This window comes from Eretmochelys imbricata, chromosome 2 (assembly GCF_965152235.1).
Source record: "Eretmochelys imbricata isolate rEreImb1 chromosome 2, rEreImb1.hap1, whole genome shotgun sequence".
Lineage (NCBI taxonomy): Eukaryota > Metazoa > Chordata > Testudines > Cheloniidae > Eretmochelys > Eretmochelys imbricata.
In genome coordinates this window covers 189864678-189889650 of record NC_135573.1, presented here as the reverse complement: position 1 = coordinate 189889650, position 24973 = coordinate 189864678, and the positions used below count along the sequence as shown (strand labels likewise).

At 42.5% G+C, this 24973-nt stretch overlaps 2 protein-coding genes and 1 long non-coding RNA gene across 5 annotated transcripts in view; 1 reads left to right on the top strand and 2 right to left on the bottom strand.

Annotated features, from left to right (window-relative positions):
* TOPBP1 (DNA topoisomerase II binding protein 1) overlaps positions 1-7585 on the bottom strand; it is a 46257-nt gene extending 38672 nt beyond the window's left edge. Inside the window, exons 1-6 of one of the 2 annotated variants that reach the window (XM_077811148.1) lie at positions 7424-7585; positions 6653-6741; positions 5561-5695; positions 4812-4955; positions 1634-1815; positions 1316-1509 (exon numbers count right to left, since the gene is read on the bottom strand). In XM_077811148.1, the coding sequence (XP_077667274.1) occupies positions 1316-1509; positions 1634-1815; positions 4812-4955; positions 5561-5695; positions 6653-6733 (736 nt within the window). In that variant the 5' untranslated portion in view covers positions 6734-6741; positions 7424-7585. Of the gene's footprint in view, positions 1-1315; positions 1510-1633; positions 1816-4811; positions 4956-5560; positions 5696-6652; positions 6813-7423 lie in introns of those variants that run through there. The other variant, XM_077811149.1, reaches the window with a different exon arrangement.
* Positions 7535-24973, top strand: part of LOC144261510 (uncharacterized) — an 85943-nt gene continuing 68504 nt past the window's right edge. Inside the window, exons 1-2 of the long non-coding RNA XR_013345312.1 lie at positions 7535-7710; positions 8037-8186. This is a non-coding gene — a long non-coding RNA (uncharacterized LOC144261510). The remainder of the gene's footprint in view (positions 7711-8036; positions 8187-24973) is intronic.
* On the bottom strand, positions 10327-23827 carry LOC144261509 (C-C chemokine receptor type 5-like). 2 transcript variants are annotated; one of them, XM_077811154.1, is made up of 3 exons: positions 22971-23827; positions 14625-14803; positions 10327-13808 (listed from the first exon to the last, which is right to left on the bottom strand). In XM_077811154.1, exon 3 carries the CDS (start codon positions 13795-13797, stop codon positions 12745-12747), a length of 1053 nt encoding a protein of 350 aa, XP_077667280.1. In that variant the 5' UTR covers positions 13798-13808; positions 14625-14803; positions 22971-23827; the 3' UTR covers positions 10327-12744. The 2 variants fall into 2 exon arrangements, with proteins under 2 accessions (XP_077667280.1, XP_077667281.1); XM_077811155.1 differs by having other exon boundaries at positions 14625-14800.

The following is a 24973-nucleotide window of genomic DNA, read 5'->3' as shown; positions in this document are numbered from 1 at the left end:
AGAAGCTGCTAGATGTCAGATACAGATGAACAGCAATACTACTAAATAATAATCATACTAAGCACTATTTATGATTAATATACTTACCACTTACAGGATGCTATAAAATATCAGTTTTATAGTTCATCTGTACTTCACTGCAGTGCTAACATTAGACATTAGTCCAAAGTTCTGCTATGGAATTTGAAATCATGACTTTATGGACTAAAAACTATGTGTTTTTAAAATATATTATATATAAAAGCAAATGCATACTTTTCTTCACATACTTAAAATGGAAACAACTGTCAGCTAGCAAAAAAGTCATCTTGTGACCATGTTATTAGGGAGATATATTTCACAGTTGTGACACCAAAGTTGCAAAACATCCAAGGTTAAAACTTTTGCAACCTTTTAACCAATATAATTGTATTGTGTACAGAAAATTAAAACATATTGTTGGCTGAGCTACCAACGATATTAAATCTCATCTACAATGAGCTGTTTAAAACGGTCCTAAATTAAAAAATAAAAAAAATCAAATAAAAAAAATCAAATGGGGCAGTCAGCATTAGCACATTCTGTCATGTTGCAATCAGATTTTAAGTCTTACTTGGCTCACAAATTCCAGACTGACATGTTTTGGAAGTGTCTATACAGGTGCTTATACTGCTTTCATCATTCTGGTATCTGAGCACTCAAGCATTCAGACCCAGTGATGAAAATGCCTCATATTGTTCTGCCAAGCTGACAGTTCCACTAAAGGAGCTATGCCAAGCTCTTTGGCCAGAGACAGAATTGCCATAACAAGATCTTGGGGCTTCAAGAGGGGAAAAGAGAAATCACAAAATAATTGCCCAGGAAAAGTATGGAGGAAATTTAAAAATTCTGTCCAGTGTGTCTCAAACAAAACTACAAAGAACAATGTAGTGCTTTAATTTTATTTTCGTAAGAGGAAATTCAGAAATTTTAGCGGGAAAATTTTATCTTCAAGTTTATTTGTAATCCAATTAATATCATTGAAATTCCTAAGTCTCCTAATTTCATCAAAATTTAGTTTAGATTCTATTTTTTCTTTTCTGAAGGCCTCTCCCCTTCCTCCTCTGATAGCGTTTGGGTCTCTGCTTGTGTGTCCCTTTTTGTTCTCATTTCCACCTTCCCTTAAGAATACTCTGTATCACTCTTCTTGCATATATTTATCCTAACAGCACTGGCAATAATAACAGCATAACGAAACAGATACAGACTTAGGCCCTGATTCTCCAAACACTTGTGCACATGCTTAGCTTTATGCTAAGTTGTCCCTTCAAACTTAAATTGACTGACGAATACCTACCTTTTGGCTCTTGAACAATGAGGTGGGTGCACTCATTCATCTTGAGCTGCCCTGTGTATTGACCACCATGCTCAGTAGTGAGACGCTGCACCTCCTTCCTGTCCACACTGCTTAAGCCAGTTACACAGATTGTACAGCCACGAAACAAAGGACAAATGAAGTTTTCCATGCTTATATCTGTGTATCTAATCATACTGCAGGAGAAAAAAAGAAAGAAAATAAGACAGATCTTTTTCCAACACAACTCCAAAGGAATAAGTATAGTCTAGAACCAGTACAAGATTTAATATATCCTAATAGAAAAAGTGGTTCTTTTACCCTTGTTGGGACTTATCCCACAATGCTTTTATCCAAGTAGGAAGCAATATGGGTTTCTTCAGAGCAGCAGCCACTAAATATTTCTTGCTGCCAACTTCTCCAGCTATAAGATGAGTTACTGATGCATTGAGATCTCTGTACACACGGCCACCCATCATCTGTACATACTTATGAACTTCTTCCTAAAGAGCAAAAAAAACAAAACAAAAACCCGCAAATAAAGATAAAGTAGTCAAACAACAAAAAGTAGATTTTAATATTGCTTATTTTTTTAAAAAAAAAAGATTACTCCATGTCCTATGATTTCTCCTGGAACTTAACTTTATGGCACCTTTAAAACAGAAAAATGTCTTTTGTCTACATAGAAATGAACAATTTTGAAGGAATCCCTTTAAAAACTGTAAAGTAGTGGATACCAGGGGATTGCGCCCTCCAGAACACATTTACGATACAGATTAAATAAGGAAAAATGCCTGTGTTCTGTTTACTACCCAGGAATCCACATCACATACTATTACTAGACAGAAACAGTCACTTAAGAAAAAATGTTGTCATTTTTATTGAGTAAATTTATAAATAGCTTATAAAGGGTTAACAAATGAGTAATAGATGCTATAAGCATGATATAGAATGAACACCATGTGTGATACATGGCTATAACCTAGGGCTGTCAATCAATTAAAAATTAATTGTGATTAATTGTGCAATTAAAAAATTAATCGCAATTAATTGTGTGATTAATCACGCTGTTAATACCATTTATTTAAATATTTTGGATGTTTTCTACATTTTCAAATACATTGATTTCAATTACAACACAGAATACAAAGTGTACAGTGCTCACCTTGTATTTATTTTTTATTACAAATATTTGCATTGAAAAAAACAAAAGAAATAGTATTTTTCAATTCATTTAATACAAATACTGTAGTGCAATCTCTTTATCATTAAAACAGGTTTCAGAGTAGTAGCCGTGTTAGTCTATATCAGCAAAAACAATGAGGAGTCCTTGTGGCACCTTACAGACTAATAAATTTACTTGGGCATAAGCTTTCGTGGGCTAAAACCCATTTCATCAGATGCATGGAGTGAAAAATACAGTAAGCAATATATATATTACAGCACATGAAAAGATGGGAGTTGCCTTACCAAGTTGGGGGTCAGTGCTAATGAGGACAATTCTATCAAGGTGGAAGTGGCCTATTCTCATCAGTTGACAAGAAGGGGTGAATATCAACAGAGGGAAAATTACTTTTTGTAGTCCTAATGAGGCCAATTCAATCAAGATGGACATCACCCATTCCCAACAGGTGACAAGAAGGTGTGTTAAACATTCCTATGCCCCTTCATGCTTCAGCCACCATTCCAGAGGACATGCTTCCATACTGATGATGCTCGTTAAAAAAATGTGTTAATTAAATTTGTGACTGAACTCCTTGGGGGAGAATTGTATGTAACCTGTTCCGTTTTACCCACATTCTGCCATATATCTCATGTTATAGCAGTCGCGGAGGATGACTCAGCACACGTTTGTTTTAAGAACACTTTCACTGAAGATTTGACAAAACATAAAGAAGGCACCAATGTGAGATTTCTAAAAATAGCTACAGCACTTGACCCAAGGTTTAAGAATCTGAAGTGCCATCCAAAATCTGAGAGGGACGAGGAGTGGCACATGGTTTCAGAAGTCTTAAAAGAGCAACACTCAGATGCTGAAACTACAGAACTCAAACCACCAAAAAAGAAAATCAACCTTCTGCTGGGGGCATCTGACTCAGACGATGAAAATGAACATGTGTTGGTCCACTCTGCTTTGGACCGTTATCGAGCATGGACACATCCTCTGGAATGGTGGATGAAGCATGAAGGGACATATGAATCTTTAGTGCATCTAGCATGTAAATACCTTGTGATGCCGGCTACAACAGTGCCACGTGAACGCCTGTTCTCACTTTTAGGTAACACTGTAAACAAGAAGTGGGCAGCTTTATCTCCTGCAAATTTTAACCACAGTTGTTTGCCTGAGAGATTGGCTGAAGTAGGACTGAGTGGACTTGTAGGCTCTAAATTTTACATTGTTTTGTTTTTGAGTGCAGTTATGTAACAAAAAAAAAATCTACATATGTAAATTACACTTTCACGATAAAGAGACTGTATGAGGCGAATTGACAAATACTATTTCTTTTGTTTATCATATTTACAGTGCAAATGTTTGTAATAAAAATAATAATATAAAATGAGCACTGTACACGTTGTATTCTGTGTTGCAGTAGAAATAAATATATTTGAAAATGTAGAAAAACTTCCAAAACCATTTAATAAATTTCAATTGGTATTCTATTGTTTAACAGTGCAATTAATTGCGATTAACTTTTTTGAGTTAATTGCATGAGTTAACTGCAATTAATTGACAGCCTTACTATAAGCACATCAGTAGAAGTTGTTATAGGTGACTATAAGACACTTACTAACCTGGACTCTAATTGATTAACTAGACAAACATCTATTCATAATTTATTAAGCCTTTATAAATAAAACCTTAATATACAGTGTGATCAAAATGTTCAATATTTAACAGATATTGAGAGTAGCCTAAGTATTAAATTTTTAATTACTTTATAGTTTGATATAAACAGTAACACATTATATGGTCTGTGATATCTTAGCCGTAGATAGCTAGCTGGACAATCCATCTAGATCTCAAGTCAGTTCATGAATGCTGTTAATTATAAATTATTCCTATGCCCCCTCAAACAACCAATGAAGTATTTTTTTCTACATACTACTGAATAACACAGATCTGAGGTTTCTGCTGATCTCTTTGATAACATCATTCTTTAAACAAAGTAATCAACTGAGAAAAAGTTAAATGCATCCAAACACCCAAAGTAAAACTGCAGATATTTTCTTCATCTAAAAGATTAGAATGGGAACTTTAACTCATTCAAAGGGCCAAAAATTATTCAGATGGAAAAAATAAGCGTCACATCATCATCATTTAAAAATAACTCTTTCTATATATATTTGAATTGTATTCCTGACTTAAAAGTTTTCAGTAAGTGAAAAATGCATTTACAAAGAAGTAACCAATAAATCTTTTTACTGCTGTATCTGGAAGTAAACTTCACAAAAATCTAGCTGAACAATTATTCTTCCATTATATATTGTAATAAATTACCCTAGTTTCTTTTTCAAGACTAGTACAGGATATTGTTATATCAGCCATGGCCATATTATGAACAGGGTATTCGGCTCTCGGGACACATCGCTGGTGCTGCATACAAAATATGACTACCTGTGGTCCAACGATCCTACAGCCAAGCTGCAACAAAAATAAAACAAAAGGATCAAAGAGGATTAATATGGAAGGAAGGGTGACACTTTTCTCACAAAGAGGGGATCTTGTCAAAAAACCTATCTTGGGGAATATCCAACACCCCATCCCAGCAACACAAAGCGGTTGAAACTGACCAACCGATTGGCTGGGGATTGCTCAAACATAGGGAAATCCTCACATGGAATAGAGCTGGCCCCAACATAGGTAACAGAGGAAATGTCTGGAGCGCCACTGATCTCTGGCTATGCTGTCCTTTGCTACTGCAACTTCTCAGAGATCACTGCAACCATGCCATTTTCCCAGACTGCTCTATGACTGGGAGAAACAAAAAAGGTGCTCACAGGTCCTGTAGAAGCACAGGCCATTGACACTGAAAGATTGAATCCCTTGTCTTACCTTACCTTTTACGCTATTCCTACCCTTTGCAATTTTCCCACTGAAACTCTGTTTAACAGCATATTACACATATTTACTGTGTACATTACAAGCCAGTATATAGAATTCAGAAAGAGAAAATGTGTAGGATCATGTATATGAGCATTCCTTAGAAAGGAATAGGACACTTGTAACTAATCTAGTGGGTAGCAAACCTTTTTGAGGTGACTAAAAACAATGCCACTAAAAGGGTCACAGATGTAAAGGGATTTGTCATTCTCTTTTATATTGAGTGCTGGCACTTCTTCAAGGATCTGGAGATATTCTTCTGACTGAAATTCTTTTATGGACTGCAAGAAAACATGAAACAACAACATACTTAAATTCCTTTCCCTTTGTTAGACAATTCTTTTAAATGAATCCTACAGCAACTGCAAAAGCATATCCAGTTGAAATTACTTATAGCAAAATTACTATACAAGAATCGATTTGTAGTGAAGTTGAACAAAAATATCAAATTATTTCAATCCACTGCAATGTACAGTGTACAAATTTTCATCTATTGGACCTCATCTGTGCTGAGAGCCTTCTAACTCTCACTGACTTCCCAGGGGAGAAATGACTTGACACCCTCCTCAATGAAGCTATAGTAGCGTGGATGAGGAACCTGAACCCTCAGGATTGCAGCTCACTCTGTTCTGGAACCTGTTGAGTGCCCTCTACAACCACTGTATGATCGGGATGATCATTCAAATGCTAGTTACCAAGGCACAGCATTTAATCCCTTCAATAAATTAATTCAAACCCTGTGGGACAATTTGCTCCTTGGAGAGGTCAAGGTTCTTAATAAGGTTATACAATCTATCTTCAATTATTTAAAAAAAAAAACACTTCACGGTAGTAAGCACTATGCCAGGCAGCAACTGTTTGCAGGATTGGGCCAAAAATTTTGAGTGCTTCAGCACCTTTCCAGAGGCACATCGCACCTTATAGGATTGGGGCCACAGGGAAATCGGTTTCACAAAACAATGATTTCACTATATGAATTTTCCACTGTATTAAGAAGTGAAACTAACCCACTATAAATTAGTAAAAATATATAACAAAGAAAATGTTGACCCTTGCTGTAGGAAAAAAGTTAAACAAGGCAACTGTATTATCTAACATTAAATGCCTTCATCTTACAGAAACAATACATTTTATTTACAGATATATGCATTAATAGGCTACAAATAACCATGAAAATAATTAAATGGAAAAACTAAATTCAGAAAAAAGCAGCTGATAGTGGTACCAAAAGTGCTTACCTCAAGAGCTTTAAAAAAATATTCTGAGTTTCCAGAAGACTTTATAAATTTAACAAAAAATGGTTCCTTGTCACTTTTCATCCTTTTAACTAATGGATGAAACAAAAAAAAAAGTGTTGAAGTACCAGTTTTCAGAATAACTTCGTTATGTATTCAAGACCTGCATTAATGAGATGTACCTAACTTATTTTTCCACATAAATTATTGCTTTTTCGGACTTTTTTGAACAAATCTATCTAAACATTATAAAGAATTCACCCCCTGGAAATGTCAGTGCTTCTAATTTGCTCATATACTGCCCCAATATCTGTAGTATGTAGAGGATCAATATATCTCAGAGATCATTCTCTCTGATGCAGAAACGGAGTAGGGGTGGAGATCGGGTACCTGTTGGCTTAGTTCTCCCTCCCTTTACTGCCTGGAGAGTGCGCCGGGGCTACGAGGAACTGTACTGGGTAGGCCTAAGCACAATATCCTCCACATCAGCTGTGCTGAGCTCAGGGCAGAGAGAGAACACAGTCCCGGGCTGCGTTATCTTTCCATGGACCTTCTTTACCCGGGGAGTCCCTTATCAGTATGTCACCCCTGGGCTTTCCCACGGGACACTGTGCTGAACTTCTCACGGAAGCTTCGTTCAACACAATACAACCTAAAACATCGATGTAAATACCTCCCCAGGAAAACCCCGGGCTGCACTAGCGAAGCAAATAACACTGCACGCAGCGTTCCTCAGCTGCTGACAGCCCGACCTGGGGCTGAAACGCGCCCTACCGTTGCTTTCCGAGCTGGCTCTCCCCCAGCCCAGCCCAGCCCAGCCCAGCCGCACGAGAGGGACGCTGGCGCGAGGAGGGGGAGCAGGTGCAGCAGAGGGGGAGCCGAGCCCCGGCGGGGTGCCAGGGAAGTGGGCGGGGCCGCTGCGAGACGAGCGCCTCCCTCCGCGCGACACCTTCACGAAAACTCCGCGGGGGAGGCGCGGTTCACTCGCGTGCGCAACGAACACACGCGCTGGGGCACGTCACACGCGTCGCGATTCTCGCGCTGGCCACGCGCCCTCGCAGGTTGGTCACCTCAGACCCCTCCCGCTGGGTAGAGCTGGGTCCTGCCGGGCGATGCCCCGGCGGGGCATCCCTGCGCTCAGGGCTCCCTGCCCACAAGCGGCGGCGATCCCCCGGACCAGCCCTGACCGTGGAGGAAAGGGCCGAGCCGACTGGGTTCGCCGCCAGCCCGGAAGAGTCAGGGGCCCCTGGTGAGCGGGAGGGTCAGCCCGGGGCGAGAGGAAGGGCTGGGACGGCTAGAGGGGAGAGTGGGTTCGGGGAAGGAGGGGGGAAACTGAGGTTATGGATGAAGCGGCCTCTCACCCACCGGAGTGGGCTCGCTCCCGCAGGTACTGCCTCTCCAGCCGGTAACTGAAGGCGGGCGGGAAGAGAGCTAGAGCCACACTGCGCAGGCGCGCCAGGAGATGCTACGAGGCGCAGGCGCACGCTCATCCCTAGCACGTGATCAAGTCCCGCTGGACGGGAGCCGCTCTCAAAAGGCAAGCCGGTGCGCGTTTAACTCCCTCGCATAGAGCCTGAGCGCGCGCTTCTCGACTTCGGCCCGCACGAGTGGTTCTCTGCCGCTGGCTGCCCGTTCTTCTCCCAGCGCTTGCGTCACTAGCCTCTGCCTGCGCTTTGCCGCGTGACTGAGCCGCCGGAGGTGCGGCGCGGCGCCCCCAGATGCCTTCCTGCCGCTTCTACGCCTGCTCCGGCCTCGGCTCCCGCGCGCCCCGCGGCGCGTGGCTGTAACGGCCGCTGGGCATGCTGGGTGCAGTGGGGAGTCGCCTCTCGGGGCTCGGGGCGTCAGCGCCTGGCTGCCTCGCGCCCCCGCTCAAGCTAGCCCGCTGGCGCCCTGCCTCGTGCCCGGCTCTTGTCGTGCCCGGCTGGGCGACCCTGGGGTCTTGAGATGCCAGCGGGGGGCTGAGCGCCTCCCGCAGCGGGAGGCTTGTGGGATTGGCGATGCTCTTATCCCACCCCCAGTACAGCGCGGGTGGGTCTCTCCTGAGGGACGCTGTCCCCACCCTCCCCGCGGGGCAGCTGTGCCCCTTCAGCCGCCCCATTCAGGACAGGAAGTTAGGGGGGTGAACGCTTAGGGCCTGTCTACCGTGGGAGCTCTCACCTTATCTGAGCTGGGCGCTGAAAGGACAGTCTGCTGAGCTCCCCCTTTGGTGAATCTGGGCGAGGTGGGGACGGTGCTTGTTCCAGTTCCAGTCCCACTCCCAGTGAAGATGTAGTGCACAATCCTTTTTCCCCCTCCCTGGGAGAAGCGACTAGATTGGGGGTTCTCAAGCTCTTTCTTTCTGAGGCCACCCCCAATGTCTATACAAACTGCACAGACCGCCTGTGCCACAACAACTATCTTTCTCCATATACAAACCAGGGCCAGCGTTAAGAGGTAGGAAGCAGGGCAATTGCCCAGGGCCCCATGCCATAAGGAGCACCGCAAAGCTAAGTTACTCAGGCTATGGCTTCAGCCCTGGGTGCTGGAGCTCAGGTCCCTGGGCTGCAGTTCTGCCTGGCGGGGCTTCAGCTTTCTGCCCTGGGCCCGAGTGAGTCTAATCCATGAAACCTGCTTGTGGCCCCCAGATCTCTGGTTGAGAACCAGTGGACTAGATGATTTGTTAACATTGTTATGGTTCCTAAAGGCTCCCAAGTGTTTCACAAATTACCTACAGCACCACTGAGTTGCCACTGCTGGTTGGATAGCAGTAGCCAAACCGCACAGCTGTGGGGAAAACTTGGTCAATGGCAGAAGGGCAAGCTCCTATTTTTATAAAATGCTGTGCAATCTGTACATGCAAAGCCAATAAGCTCATTTTTATAATAGGTTTCATCTGTCTCTAGATACTAGTCTCTCTGATGCTCTCCAAAGTCCTGCCATTCTCCTTACGGTTGCCTGATATCCTATAACAATCACTCTGAGGATCCTGAGACAGCGGTATTAGACTTCTGGGAGGAAAGTTCAATGCTCTGTTATTTATTTATTTTTTAAATACTGTTAAGAATTTTATATCCTTTCAACAGGTTTGGTTTAAATAGACAAAATGTGGCCACATGGTGGCACTGTAAACTCAGAATTTGGAATGGCTAAGACCTAGGCAAAAGTAGCAATGTAAAATAGCAATTAGAACCTAGAGTTCTTCCCCCTATAATAGTAAGATAGCAAACTACCCTTGATTTTAGCCAGAAAGAGTAGAAGATATTTTTAATGTAAGTAAGGAATAAGTTTAGAAGATTCATTTTATTAATATCTAGCATTAGCCCTGTTTAGGAGATCTTAGGTATTGTTCACACTTTTTAAGTGAAGCATTTGACCATGTTCAGCTTCCACAGAAGACAACAATTCAGCACCATGCAGAATAGGACCATTAATGAGTGAGGAGCTGTTAAGTCTGAATAGGTTGTTTGCCTTGATGTTGACACTAATTATATTTGATGTGTGAGAAAGTGTTTGGTCACACACTGTCAGAAGCTAATCTTCCTGTGGCAGTGATATCACGTAGCAGAGGGCTCTTTAATCCATCAGACAGAGGCTTAAGATCCACTGGCTAGAAGCTTGTCACCACTATTGATCCACCATGGTGGAATGGATTTGACCTAGAACTGAAAGGCTCTATATCCAGTTACTAATGCTCAGAACCATCTACTTACCCTGTGCTGTCTGCTCACTCGATATTGCAACATGCTGTGTGGAAGAGTATCTTTGCCATCCCTCCCCCATTCTTTGAGAACACACTTTCTTCTGCAAGAAACCAAAACCAGAGAATTCAACCAACTTTAATGAATTGCAAACACAAACATACTATGTCATAGTATGAGTTATTTTGTTTCTGGATCCCTTATATATATCAAGAGTGCCATCTAGTAGCAGAGACTCCACCATTTCTGCATTTCTGCTGTTCTCCATTTAATATGGCTCACTATACATATCCAATGGGTAAATGGGACCTGGCTGGTCCCAAGTTTTCAAAGCAAGCTCCAGTTCCACTGAAGTAACAGGTCCCTTAAGAAGAGGCTGTAGTCCCATCAGGTTACTTGTTTCCGTAAGTCCAAATGCTGTCCTTTACTACAGCTCACTAGGCCCTCCAAATAGCTCTTCTCCAGAAAAGATCCATGCTGTAAGTGAAATTCCTCCTAGATACAAGGGCCCCTTTTAAGTCTCCCTTATTGAGCTTCAGCTGTGTGCTCTTCCCTACATGACTGAGATCTTGCACAAGAGTGGTAGGGCTTTTATCTCCCTTTGCATGGAGAGGGTTAATCCTTTTCTGACTGGAGAGTCAGACCACACACTTCACACTCACAATATGTGTGTGATTCATAAAAACATTAGTGGAAGTTCTCAGCTCTTGTTGAAAAGTGACTAAATCATAAAGGGGCTTTTTTATTTAAGTTAAAAAAACCAAAACCTTGCAAGCTGGTTACTATATGCAGGAAAGTACCTCCTTGAAAGAGAATTTGTCCTTCCAAAGCTTCATCAGTTGACATGAAAATGATCGTTTTTCTATTGAAATTAATTTATCATTAATCACTTTTTCAGGATACAATCTGGTAAAAATTCATATAAAAAATTCCAAAAGATGGCTCATGCATAATGTGTGAAAAGAAAGTAAAAAGCAAAACCTAATGAATTAGAAAAGAGTTCCAGTTTGCCCATACTTACTTTATGGATGTAGCCCAACAGTAATGTAATAATGTACCGAAACTGAGAATAAGTTGAAAGAAGTGGTTGGATAAGCAAGGATTTCCTTATTTCATTTCCTGATTTCAAATGCACTTGATAATTTGAAACATCTTTAATACATTTCCTGTACCACTTTCCGATCAAAGTATTATTCTAAGGCAGGGGTTCTCAAAGTGGGGGTTGGGACCTGTCGGGGTCATGAGGTTATTACAGGGGGAGTCGCGAGCTGTCAGCCTCCACCCCAAACCCCGCTTTGTCTCCAGCATTTATGATGGTGTAAAATTTATAAAAACGTGTTTTTAATTTATATAGGGAATCACACTCAGATGCTTGCTATGTGAAAGGGGTCACTGGTACAAAAGTTTGAGAACCACTGTTCTAAGGGCTTTATAGAAACATAAGAAAACCGGAATTGCCATACTAGATCAGAAGAGTGGTCCATCTAGTCCAGAATCCTTTCTCTGACAGTGGCCAAAACCAGATATTTCAAAGGAAGTGCAAGAAACCCCAGAGAGGGTGTCCCTGATCCATCAAAACACTAAAGCATGATTTCATGCACATGAGCACCCACATGCTTCAAGTTATGTATCTGTTTAAGTGCTTTGCTGGACCTAAATTTTATGGAGTAGCCTGCTTATATTCTGCTATCAATCTCATCAAAACTCTCATTACAAACTTTGGGAGTTTTAGATACAAAATAATGGCTGGATAATGTCCTACTACTATACCAATAAAAATGCTTAACAACCAAAAATAAAAGCAGAAGCAACTAGAAATGCTGGAGTTTCTTTTTCCAAATATATGACATTTTCTAGGATCTCAATTTCAAGATTTTGTATTACAGATGTCAATTTAACATAATTAACGCTGATATAGCACCAGGCTTGTGTGGGATGAAATACATTTGAGTATAAATGGGTGGCATATCTCATACTAAGATATGAGAGGTAGTTCAAGAGGATGTGTCTCCACTTCTGACCTAATTTCATGTTCTAAATTATACTTTCTCTGAAGAGGTACATTGGAAGTTTATTCATGAGCCCAAAGACTTAGTGTAAAGAACAAATTCACAAACTTTTCCAGGGTCAAGTTGACCAAAACATGGCATATCTATTGTATTTTCTAAAAAAGGGGTGAACCTTTAGTCTAAATTTATATATCCAAGTAAGTAGTTAGGTATGCATACCCCCTTTTAAAATAGACAAATACACATTTGTATGAACAAATGCCGTTTCTTTCTGGAGAAAACTCATGTGCATCTAAAATGTGTAGGTACCCCTTCAGTTGCCTCTTTAAAGCCAAGTATTCAAAGCGTTTTGGTCCTTTGCACAACTGTTTCCACAAAAGTGAATGTAACTTTTTTACTTAGACACCCGTCACAATGCAGCTGAGAATTCCTGCTCCCCCGTAGATGGGGTGTATGTGGAACTAACTCGGTCAGGTGCCTCAGCATAGAGAACTGGGCAATATTTATACAAATGGATTGCAATGTGGTTTCGGAAAAAGGTATAAAGATATTTCCTAAACTTTTCACCAGCGAAAGCATAGATCATGGGGTTGATACAACAGTGGATCATTGCAGTCGCTTCTGTCACTTGGATTGCTACCTCTAGCTGACTGCTGTTCTCACAGTTATTTAGGGAAAATGAATCTTGAAAAGTGTACATGAGAACAACGATGTTGTATGGTGCCCAGAAGAGAAAATAAACAATCATTATGATAAAAATAAGCCGGACTGCCTTATGTTTTTTCTCATTCCTACATCTCAGTAATGTCTTTATAATCTCGGCATAGCAAAAGATCATAATGACCAGTGGAATGACAAGTCCCAGGATGTTCATCTTTAAAGTCTGGAATTGCTTCCATTTACTTTCCTGTCCCAATGGATAATGAGGGCTACATGTAAAATGATATGACTCCCTTTTAGCTTTGTGAAATATAAATCCTGGCAGAGAGGCTAATATTGCAACACCCCAAATGACAACACTTGTGATGATGCCATATGTAACTGTCCTAGCCTTTAAAGCAAACACTGCATGGACAATGGCCAGATATCTGTCTACTGTCAAAAGTATTATGAAAAAAATTCCACTGTAGAAGCCAGCATAATAGACCCCTGAAAGAATTTTACACATTGCATTTCCAAAATCCCACTCATGTGCTGCATAGTAAGCCCAAAATGGCAGGGAAAGAATAAAAAGCAAATCGGAAATTGCCAGATTCAGCAGATAGATGTCAGTCATGCTTCTCAGCCTCTTGTATTTTATCAGGATCAGCACAACTAGCGCATTGCCCACCAGGCCAAATATCAGCACCAAGGAGTACAGCGGTGGCAGAAACAGGGATGCAAATTTTTTGACATCAGCTTTTTGGCATGGTTCTGAGCCAGTATAATAATCATAGGTTGTCATGTCAGTTTCGTTATCCATCTTGTTCTGTCCTGGATGAAGAAAGAGATGGTAGAAACTAAAGAGATGGACTAAAACTCAGACGAAGATTGGAATTTTACCACAAACAATAATTTTGGTGGCTGGTGATGACCCCCATATTTCAGCTAACATTTCCTATTATAAAAGATTATTGCAATTTTTTTTTTTGAGAAGCTCTGAGATTTCCATTATTTGCACAAGGCCTTTGAAATGCAGTGGGGAGAAAGCCTTAGGGCTAGAGGAGCGCCTTTTCTTTTTCCCCATGAAATTCTGTTTATGTTTTGCTGTGTTATGACATAAAAATACAAAAGTGTCACAGCCCACTATTACTGAAAAATTTCCTATTACTGAAAAATTTCCTACTTTCTCATGTTTACAATATAATTATAAAATAAATCAATTGGAATATAAATATTGTACTTACTTTTCAGTGTATAGTACATAGAGCAGTATAAACAAGTCATTGTATGAAATTTCAATTTGTACTGTCTTCGCTAGTGTATTTTATGTAGCCTGTTGTAAAACTAGGCAAATATCTAGATGAGTTGATGTACCCCCTGGAAGACCTCTGCATATCCCCAGGGCTACATGTACACCTGGTTGAGAATAACTGTCCTAAAGCACCATGCTTACACTGCTGCCTAAGCAGCAGCAGCAGCCACTGCACTGGTAGTGCTTAGGAGCTGTTGGAACAGTTGCGGTGCAGAAGGAGAGAGAGTCAGGTCAGCTTCCCACTAACCACACACCCAGACCTAGCATGTAGCCACAGCAACCTGTTCCCCCCAGCTTCCCCCTGGAAGAACCACGTAGGAGAGAAATTCCCCTACCTCTTGGGAGGATGTGGGCAAAGATGCAGTCCAGGCTCCCCTGAGCCACTCTTGAGATACAGGTGTCCACATACACGTGTGTGTGCTCTGAGATGATAGCTTTCTCCTGCTGGTAGTTACTGTAGCTCAAATGGTTGATAACTCTATGCTTATGCCAAAGTTTAAGAATTCAAACCCTGCTGAGTACACATGAAAGAAGGATTATTAGAGTTGTACATAACAATTTGTTTTCTCTGTTTTCTTCTAAAATGAAAAATACATAAAAACACTAAGTTAATAGAAAATTATTTAGGTTGCAAAGTCAAGTACTCAAAAGTTAGGAAATGCCAGATTTACTGTTGCCTGTGGCACCTTAATTCTGTCCACTTGTGCACATACACTGTGATACAATATTTAATTACATGATCCCCACTCATTTTTCCCACAGGATCTTTTCCACAGTCAGTGCACAAGATGGATGCACAAGGGGGCAAAATTAAAGTTGCATAGGCAACCATAATGCAGGCATTTCCTATATTTTGATTTTGCAACCTAAATAACATTCTTTTAGCCTTGTTCGTGTGTACACTTTTGTAGGAAGAGACATGCAGTCTGGTCAGTCTCATCTTTTTATTTCCTTGACAGTAAACAGTATATGATTATACCTGTATCATATAAATATGTAAAATATAATGTTGACCAGACTTATGAAAATACTCTGAGTTAGTTGTTGAAAACTTTAAATATTGCTGATTAATGACTGCAAGTCTACAGATGCATGAACTACACATGCTTGTGGGCCAGATCCTTAGGTGGTGAAAGTTCACCTAACTTCATTGAAGTCAATGGAGCTATACCAATTTATGTCACCTGAGGATCTGGCCCTTAATGTACAGTATTATATGTTATTTTTATCTAGATGGAGATATCTTGCAGTAAAGGGTTAAAATTATTACTGCCCATTAAGAAGCAAGCTGGTCTTAAAAAGCAGGTAACTGAGAGACCTGATCAGAATTTAAGGTGTCATTGTCTTTAAGAGACAGGGTTGTTTTTCAATGAAATAGTTGCCTTCTTTTAGTTGCTGTGTCTCAACTTGGTGCCAACTGGCAGAGGGCACAGGGGATACTCAGTTTTCCAGGGATCCCCTGCATCAGATATATGCATAATAATTCCCCCAACAATCAGGGGCACTGGAATACTTTTAATAGTGGGGGTGCTGAAAGCTATTTTTACTTTTTACCTCATGCCCCCCTTACCCCTGTCCATGTCCCCCCCAACCTCCAGAGCTGGGACCAGGAGCAGAACTGTGTCTCTGGGAGAGGGGGGAACTCAGATGGGGTAAGGAGGCCAAGGCTGGGGCCACAGCTGGGGGCGGGCGCGGGGCCAGGAGTGAAGCCCTGGGAACAGGGGGGTCGGGCATGGAGCCCCGGGAACAGGAGGCAGGGCCAGGAGTGGCATGGGTCCAGTGGCTGGGGAGAGGGGTCCGGGGCTGGCGCTCCAGAGCAGAGCTCCAGTGCAGGGCTAGGAGTGGGGCCGCAGGTGCAGGGCCAGGCATGGAGCCCCAGGCGTGGGGCCAGGTGCAGAGCCCTGGGCATGGGGCCAGCAGCCAGGGAGCAGGTCCCATGGCGGGGACCAGAGTCCTGAGTGCAGGGCCGGCGAGTGAAGTCCTGAGAGCAGGGTTAGGAGTGGGGCGCTGGGCTTGGGGCCAGGACCAGGGCCCCTGGCGCAGAGCCCTAGGTATGGGACCAGCAGCTGGGGAGTGAGGCTGGCAGCCGGGACCCCGCATAAAACCTGGGGGTGCTGCAGCAACCCCTGCATCCCTAGTTCCTGCACCTATACAAACAATGGCATGTGAGGTCTCTACTGAAAGCCAGTAGCCCACAGGTCATCATAATCACTGAAAAATGTATGTACAGATAATATTTAAGGACATGTATCTAAAAGTTCATAAGGACTTGGGATTAGGGTGGGTCACCAGGAGGTGACATACCTCAGGAATATTCCTTTCAAGCAGGAGGTAACAGACACTTCTCTCTCTATCTGGTCATGGGTGTACTTGGCATTGTAGGTCTTTCAACAGATGCCTGTTGGCCTACTGAGCCAAATGCTAGTCAAGAGATTGTGAAATTTTTAAGAGAGGAAATGTACAGGAAGAAATAAACAGCAGCAGGGGATCATCTTTATGAGAAAAGACAATGGATTGGTAGGGTACATCTGGGGATGCGGACATACACTGGAATCTTTCCCTGAGGAGGCAAGCTGACAGCATGACTTGTCTCATGAATGGACAATCACAGCCAAGCCTGGCTGTAAAAGACTGGCAGGACTTTGGGTGAGCATTGCTGATAAGACAGGAGAGTATCTAGATAAGTAAGTCTAGGTTCTAGAATGCATGTTGTGATTTTATTTTATTTGCAACCATGTGTTTCCAAAACTTCCACTTGCTATCATTTGAATCTCTATGCTTTGTTAAATAAAGTTTTATGTGTTTTCACTATAAACATCTCTAAGTGCTGCGTGTTCAATGGAGTGGTGACGAGAACACTCCAGGGAGATGCTTGGAGGGCTCAGGGGTTGGAGTATGCCAATCACTAACCTGGAGTGAGAGAGAAGAGCCTGCGTAAGGCTGAAGGGGAGTGTTTGTGTTGTCCGTGGCCAATGGAGTGAGGGAACTGACCAACGGCAGGAACAGAAAAGCCTTCCTCATGCTAGAGGAAGTGCCTCATGACCCCGGGTACCACTGGGAAGTGTCACAGTTCCTTCATATCAGTTTTCTTTTTTGTATTGTCAAATAACTATAGAGATAGGGGTACCAGCCCAATATGCCCCATTTGCATAATTCCCTTAAACACGTGGTCGAAGTATGGCCAAGGGTAAGAGTAGTAACAAATTATGTGGCATTTGAAGTGCTGGGAGCAGAGTTAACAGCAGGGAGTTAGGCTGTGTACACACTACAACTTAAGCTGGTATAAGTTATGTTGCTCAGGGGTGTGAATGATCCATCCCCCTCAGCGATGTAAGTTACACTAACCTAAGCACCAGTGTGGAGTGTGGACAGAGCTATGGTGACAGGAGAGCTTATCCCACCAACATAGCAACCGCCGCTTGTGGGGGCTGGAGTAATTAAGTCAACAGGAAAGCTCCCTCCCATTGGTTTAGAGCAGGGGTTCTCAACCTTTTTCTTTCTGATGCTTCCCAAACTTGCTATAAAACCTCCATGCCCATCTGTGCCACAATAACTGGTTTTCTGCATATAAAAGCCAGGGCCGGCGTTAGGGGGCAGGAACCAGGGCAATTGCCTGGGGCCCCACACCACAGGGGCCTCCATGACGCTACGTTGCTCAGGCTTCAGCTTCAACCCCGGGGGCAGGGCTCAGGGACCTGGGCTACAGCCCCAGGCAGTGGGACTTCAGTTTTCCGCCCTGGGCCCCAGCAAGTCTAATGCTGGCCCTGCTTGGAGGCCACGCTAAACCTGCTCAAGGCCCCCTAGGGGGTCCCAGACCCCTGATTGAGAACTACTGGTTGAGAGCATCCGCACTCGCAGTGCTGCAATGACTCAGCTGTACTGGTGTAAGCTCTGTGGCGTGGCCATTGCCTTAGAACAGTGGTTTTCAAACTTTTTTTCTGGGGATCCAGTTGAAGAAAATTGTTGATGCCCGCGACCGAAAGGAGCTGGGGATGAGGGGTTTGGGGTGTGGGAGGGGCTCAGGCTGGGGCAGGGGGTTGGGGTGCGGGAGGGGGTCAGGGCTCTGGACTGGGGTGCAGGCTCTGGGGTAGGGCCAGGGATGAGGGGTTTGGAGTGCAGAAAGGGGTTCTGGGTTTGGGGGGGCTCAGGGCTGGGGCAGGGGGTTGGGGGCAGGAGGGGGTCAGGGCTCTGGGGCTGGGGATGAGGGGTTTGGGATGCAGGAAGGGGTTCCAGGTTTGCGGGGGGCTCAGGGCTGTGGCAGGGAACTGGGGCACGGGGTTGGGGTGCAAACTTACCTCTGGCAGCTCCCGGTCAGTGGCGCAGCCGGGGTGCACCATGGACCACGCTGTGCCCCGGAAGCTGCCAACAGTGGGTCTGGCTCTTAGGCAGAGGTGCACAGCACGGCCCCCCCAGTTCCCATTGGCTGGTTGCTGGCCAATGGGAGTGCAGAGCTGGTGCTCAGGGTGGGGGCAGCACGCGGAGCCTGGTGCCCCCCCGCCTAGAAGCCGGACCCACTGCTGGCCGCTTCCAGGGCACAGCGTGGTGTCGGAAAAGGTAGGCCCTTATCTGCCTTAGCTGGGCAGCACCGCTGACGGGACTTTTAACGTCCCAGTCGATGGTGCTGACCAGAGCAAGGCGACCCAGCACCTTACATGCTGTGACCCAGTAGTGGGTCGCAACCCACAGATTGAAAAACACTGCCTTGGAAAAGAGACCTGAAAAAGATTTTGCAAGGAAAACACCTGCAGCAACTAAGCGGACATGGATTTTTGTTCATGGAAGCATAAGCCTTTGCCCTCTGTGAGGATGTATGGCTGAACTATGCTGCAATATGACAGGTTTCAGAGTAACAGCCGTGTTAGTCTGTATTCGCAAAAAGAAAAGGAGTACTTGTGGCACCTTAGAGACTAACCAATTTATTTGAGCATGAGCTTTCGTGAGCTACAGCTCACTTCATCGGATGCATACCGTGGAATAGAATCTGCATAAGGATCTCGTTGGTCTGCAGGAACTCTGATCCTGACATTTTAGGATCATAGTGATAGGGACATGGGCCTATGGATGGCCATTAAGAAAGGTAGCATCATGCACAGTGGGGAACAAGTTGATTTATTTTTTTGGACATTAGCCTCCTTTAACCTATTTTGTCTCTTTGTTTATCTGACTGGACCATTCTACTTTTATTAAGACCTTGTTAAACTACTTGTGGAAAGTTATCATAATCACATGCATAGCAATACATCTGAGTTCTATTGAAAACTAAATAGGCCAAAATTTCAAAAGTTACTAGTGATTTTGGGTGCTTCAGTTTTTGTGTGTCAAATCTGAGTCACCTTTAAAGATGCCTGATTTTCAGAAAGTCCTGCACATTCTCCCCATGAGACAGTTGTTCCACAGCTGTGTTGACTCTACAGTCATTGTGAAAGTAAAAATGTGAGTTTGTTATGGCTCAGCTACACTGGTAGCAAATGAGTTTAAAGATTGTATTTTTATATAGTCACTTTTACCGGTACTTTAAGACAAGAAGCTTCTCCAAAAAGTAGCCAATAACCTTTTCCCTCCATAACTTATTTTTTCTATTTGGTTTGGTTTGCCTGCACATTCACTTGCAGAATTGGGGCCGTTCTTTGTATCTGTGGCCTGAACAACTTAAGAAATTGAATTGGTTTCAAGAACTTCAATAAGGAGAATAAGCCACTCCCAATATGTCTTCTGCTCATGACCAACATGACTCTCCTTAACCAGGTGCAGCAATCACCAGGGAGAGAGGAGTTTAGATAAGTTGCTGGTGTTTAGGGAATAAAATGGCAGTCCTGCTCAGCAGAATGGAGCATTTCAAAAGCAGGTGCTGTGGAATGGGTGATGGAATTTGAGACTGGTTAGAAATAGTGGACATGCATCTTTATCCTAAGCTTGTACTGATAAGCCAATAGAGGTGTGACAAATACCTGATTTGGAACTGATTTGTACAAGAGTGTGGCCATTTTGTTAGATTGATACAGTACAAATCTGATTCTGAAATGTAGGATTTTATATTTGTATTAGAGGTTATAATTAATAATGTAGTATGTATTAATGTATGATTTGATTTCATCCTGCCAGCCACCCTTTTTGAATAGCAGAAAGGAATGACCCTCTGGGATATTGGTAGAAACGCATCAGACAGGCTGCCTGTGTCTGAACTAATGTTAAAGCAGGAACAGACCAGAACAGTCCTTATGGATGATTATGGTCACCTTTTGTTTTAGGAAAAGTTTTCATTACAGTATTTGCTATAAGGTCTTGTTTCTTATCTGCATTGCAAATGAAGTTGTGTGAGGCTCCTTTGTAATCCCTTTAGTAACCATATAACCCTTTCTAAAATGTAATCCTGTCTGAAATTCTCTGTAAAATTGTTTGGTGTGAGTAAAGGATGTGTGCATGGTTAAGGATGAGTGTGAAAGCCATCACAAATGTCCAGATGGTCAAGAAGACGTGAGAGACTTGGAGAGACAGCAGGAAATAATCAGAAAATATCCATTGTATCTGATGCTAAAACGAGTTAGCAGCATTGACAACTGAGGCAGAGGTGAGGCAAACGCCCCCGAAGGTGAGACAGCAAATAAGAGGTAACAGCAGAAAACCCCAAGATTAACACCACTTAAGGACTAACGATAACACAATAACATTGCAAAATCCATAGACTAAAGTGGAAATTTACAAGTATAAAGCTGGGGTATTTTGCCATAGAACTCTGGGTTCAGTCCTGCAAAGCCTCAGAGGATCAGATCACAACTGACAGAGCCCAGTTCCTCACTTGTGCTCAATCTAACTGGCGATTAGATTGACTCGAGCTACGACAGACTGGTAACTATAAAGACCGTCTGCAGGACTTGTGTGTGTGTGTTGTGTAATAGAATGTATATGATAACGGTTGTATTTTCAATAAACGCGGCATATTGCCCTTTTCCCTGAAAAAGATCCCATGTGCTTCTTATAAGCATAACAACTTTCCTCCCTCCACTCTGTCTCTGGATCGTGAGAACATCACCATGGTGCTTGTCTTCTTCCACCCACCCTGTCCTCAGGGCCTAAATCCTGTTATCTCTCCCTTCTTTCTGATTGGTTCCAGTAAAATCCTCCTATTAGCTCCTTTCCTTGCTTCAGAAGCCTCTCTCCACAGTATCTGAATCTGAGATTAGTATCTATCCATCAGATACTGATAACTACCAATGGGTGCCTACCAATTTTAAAAGAGCAGGATTAGCAAATCCCTATATGCAGTAGCCCATGAAGCAATTTCTTCCACTCTTTTAGGAAACTGTTATCCAGTGCCTAAGACACTTGACTAGGAGTCAGATGACCTGGGTTTTATTTCTAGCTCTACTACTGACCAGCTGTTTGATTTTAGGCAAGTCATTTCACCTCTTTGTGCATCAGTTTCCCCATCTATAAAAGAGAGATGAAGATACCCATCCTTTTGGGAAAAAATGCTATATGACCTACGGATGAAAAGCACTACAATATGGGGGTAAGTGTAGTCATGACCACAGAGTACGATTTCTTCCCAGAAATCTGCGATCAGCCTATCAAAAATTCTGTTTGTCTGTTGCAAGTTAACCCAATCTTTATTGCTTTTGAGTTAAAAAGCCTCCCATGCCTTAAGCATACAAAAAAATCAGCAAAGCCAGATATTACTGTTTCACAGAAATGTTCAGATCATTTTTTGAAAAAAAAAATGGCAAAAATTAAAACATTAAAATGTTAGACTGCAGAGTAAAACTTCACAATAAACAGCTAAATTACACGGGACTTCCTGTAGAAATACATATTGAATATAAATAGGTCACATCACACACAGTGTTTAAATTACAATACCAGTGTTTCAGCAGTCATTCTGAGATAGGTGTAAATATGCCTTAGCCAGATAGATTCTCCTCTCTTCTGGACAGAAGGGGGATCATCTTTTAATATGCAATGGTAAACTGATACTTAGGAATGCAATTTCCATTAATTATGACAGGAGTTGTGCACTTGGCATCTTGGAGTCAGGAGTGAATCCTGAAATCTTTATTAAAGCAAAACTGATTTCATATCACTGTGAAGGACTGCAAAATCAGACCATTTGTATGGTGTGCTGAAAAGATGATATATTCCAGATTAGGTCTGAAGGATTTTATGTTTAATGTGCTCACATTCTCAGATTTCAAACCAATATTTTCCCAGTATCGGAGCAGTTCCTCAGCTTATATGAATTCGTGTAGCTCCACTGACTTCAGTGATACTACACTAGTTTATACCAGTTGCAAATCTGGTCCATTATTGTGTTTTCAAAACAGATTTTTCTTCTTGCTACAACTGGTATCAAAGTTTTGACAGAAAAATCTTTCCTGTTTAATTCGATTGTTATAGAGGTATCTTATTCCATTGCAATCTCATCCAATACAGTCCCTGGAAATTTGCCTCATTGTTGATCTGGTTTCCCTTCTGAACACTTCTAATGGTTACATCCTTTTAAAATAGTTCATTCTAGTGCATTCCCCCTGCCCTTCTCAATTGTTATTTTTATAGGTGAATCCACTAACAAATGACTCAGCAGATTATTTTCTGTGTTTACAGATATAAGCATTTGTGTTACCTCTTAATCTACATAAGCAACTAATAAATGTATAAATACTAAAAACAGATGAAAGATGACTTACCAGATATCTAAGAAGTGCCACTGATGTCTTAATCATTTAGACTGGCTGCACTGCATAACTCAGTTTTGCACGTAACAAACACAGGGCAGGCATACACCCCTTCCTGTGTGAAGAAGGATACAATATTCATACGTTTAGCAGACTTTGAGTGAACAAGAAATCATTGTCACTTAAGTAGTTCTTCTTTTCTATAAAGGACTTTCAAATGCTCCTATAAAAAGTGCGTTAAAGCACAGATGTATAGATTTTGAAATCCTAGTGGCAGGACTTAGGTTTCACAATCCAAACCTATAATTATAGAAAGAATTTGGTTTTGTGTGTAACCCACTCTTAGCATTGCAGCATGTAGTGGTGTGAAAAAAGGAAGAAACTGTTAGAAGGATACATAATTTCTTCTTTTTCATTTGGGGGACTCTCTGTGCCACACTTGCCAGAGGCAGGAATGATGTCCAGAAATTGGGTGTGGAAGCACTAGGTGTGCTCATTAGCTCTTTGAAGTTACTTTGGTGATTTCCATTGTGGGCAAACAGATTGGCAGGACACACCCAGAGTCTCTTTCTAAGAGTGGGATCAATGGGAACTCATGGGGAATGGGAGGGGTTTATAAATAGAGGGAGCCATAATACTCTTCCTTCCTGGTGCAGTCAGTCTCTTCTTGAACTTACCCCATGTACCCATACAATAAACCCCCTTACTATAATCAAACTTACCATTAGCAATTATCTTTAACATATTCACAAACAATCATAGGCAATTCCAAATCTGTCAGGTGTCAATGAGTTTTTCTTCAGTATGGGAAGGACTTTGTTTTTCAAGATGAAAAAGTAGGAAAGATGAAAGAAAAGGGGCTTGTCTCTTTCTAGAAACATAGGAATTGCCAGCCTGGATCAGACCCATGGTCTGTCTAGTCAAGTATCCTGTCTCCAGTAGTGGCCAGCACCGACTGCTTCAGAGGAAGCTGCAAGAAAGCCTTGTAGTGGGCAATTGAGGAGAAACCTGCCCACGGGTAAAATTTCTTCCTAAACCCCAGTAATTAGAGTTTGGCTTATGTCCTGCAGCTAAGAATTTATATCCCTTCCAGAACTGTTGTTTTTTGCTGTTTTAATGATTAAGCTTTGTAATCGAAGTATCACAGTGAAATAAACATACAGACCTGTATTTTTTCCAATAACCACACCAGTTCATGATATATATGAAAGGATATGTGATCAGAGATCTATCAATGTAGATCATCGATCCATCAAGATAGATCCATCTAGTTATCGCCAATGAGATAGTAAATGTCAAATGACAGGAGTCCAGGAAGGGGCATTGTGAGGAGGGTTGTGCACTGGAAAGGAAGTGAACTATGGTTAGGGCAGGCTTTCCAAAAACATAGGGCCAGCCCCATGATGGAGTTTGGGTGGGGCCTGAAACTCATATCCTACTTTTTGACTATCTTGAAAAAAATGCAAATTACTGCATGAGATTTTCTGTTAGATTTCCTGTGCATCTGCCACCAGCTATCTCAGTGATTTTCTGGCATAGAGGAGACAGGGTCTCAGTCCCCCCACACCCATTCTGCAACCCGAGCTTCTTCCCTGTGAGTCCCTTTATCCCCAGCTTGTACCTCCCTCAGGCCCATTTCTCTCCCGAGTTCCCAGTTGCTCTTCAGGCTCATTCATCTCACTGAAATGTTGCAAAGTAAATGCTAGTGTGAGTTTCTATCCTTTGACCTTCTAGCATTGCATTAATTATTGCTATATGTGAACATTCTCTCTAACTCACATGAAGGTGGGGACAGAACTCATTTGCTTCAATAAAAGTGAGGCATGGTAGCAGAAAGTTTGAGACCCACTGGGGCAGGGAGTGGATGTCAGTGAGCCACGTTACCTGGTCTTGGAGTGAGAGGCTGTCAGGGAGGAGGAATATATTGAGATTGGCAGCAGATCAAGAGGGGATGATGCAGGGGTACAGAGGACTGGGATGCATGAAAGTCTGGTGCAGGAGATTGGGAAGAGCAT

Excerpts from the sequence above, each read along its gene's own strand:
- LOC144261509 (XM_077811154.1), bottom strand. The coding sequence starts at position 13,797 with ATGGATAACGAAACTGACATGACAACCTATGATTATTATACTGGCTCA.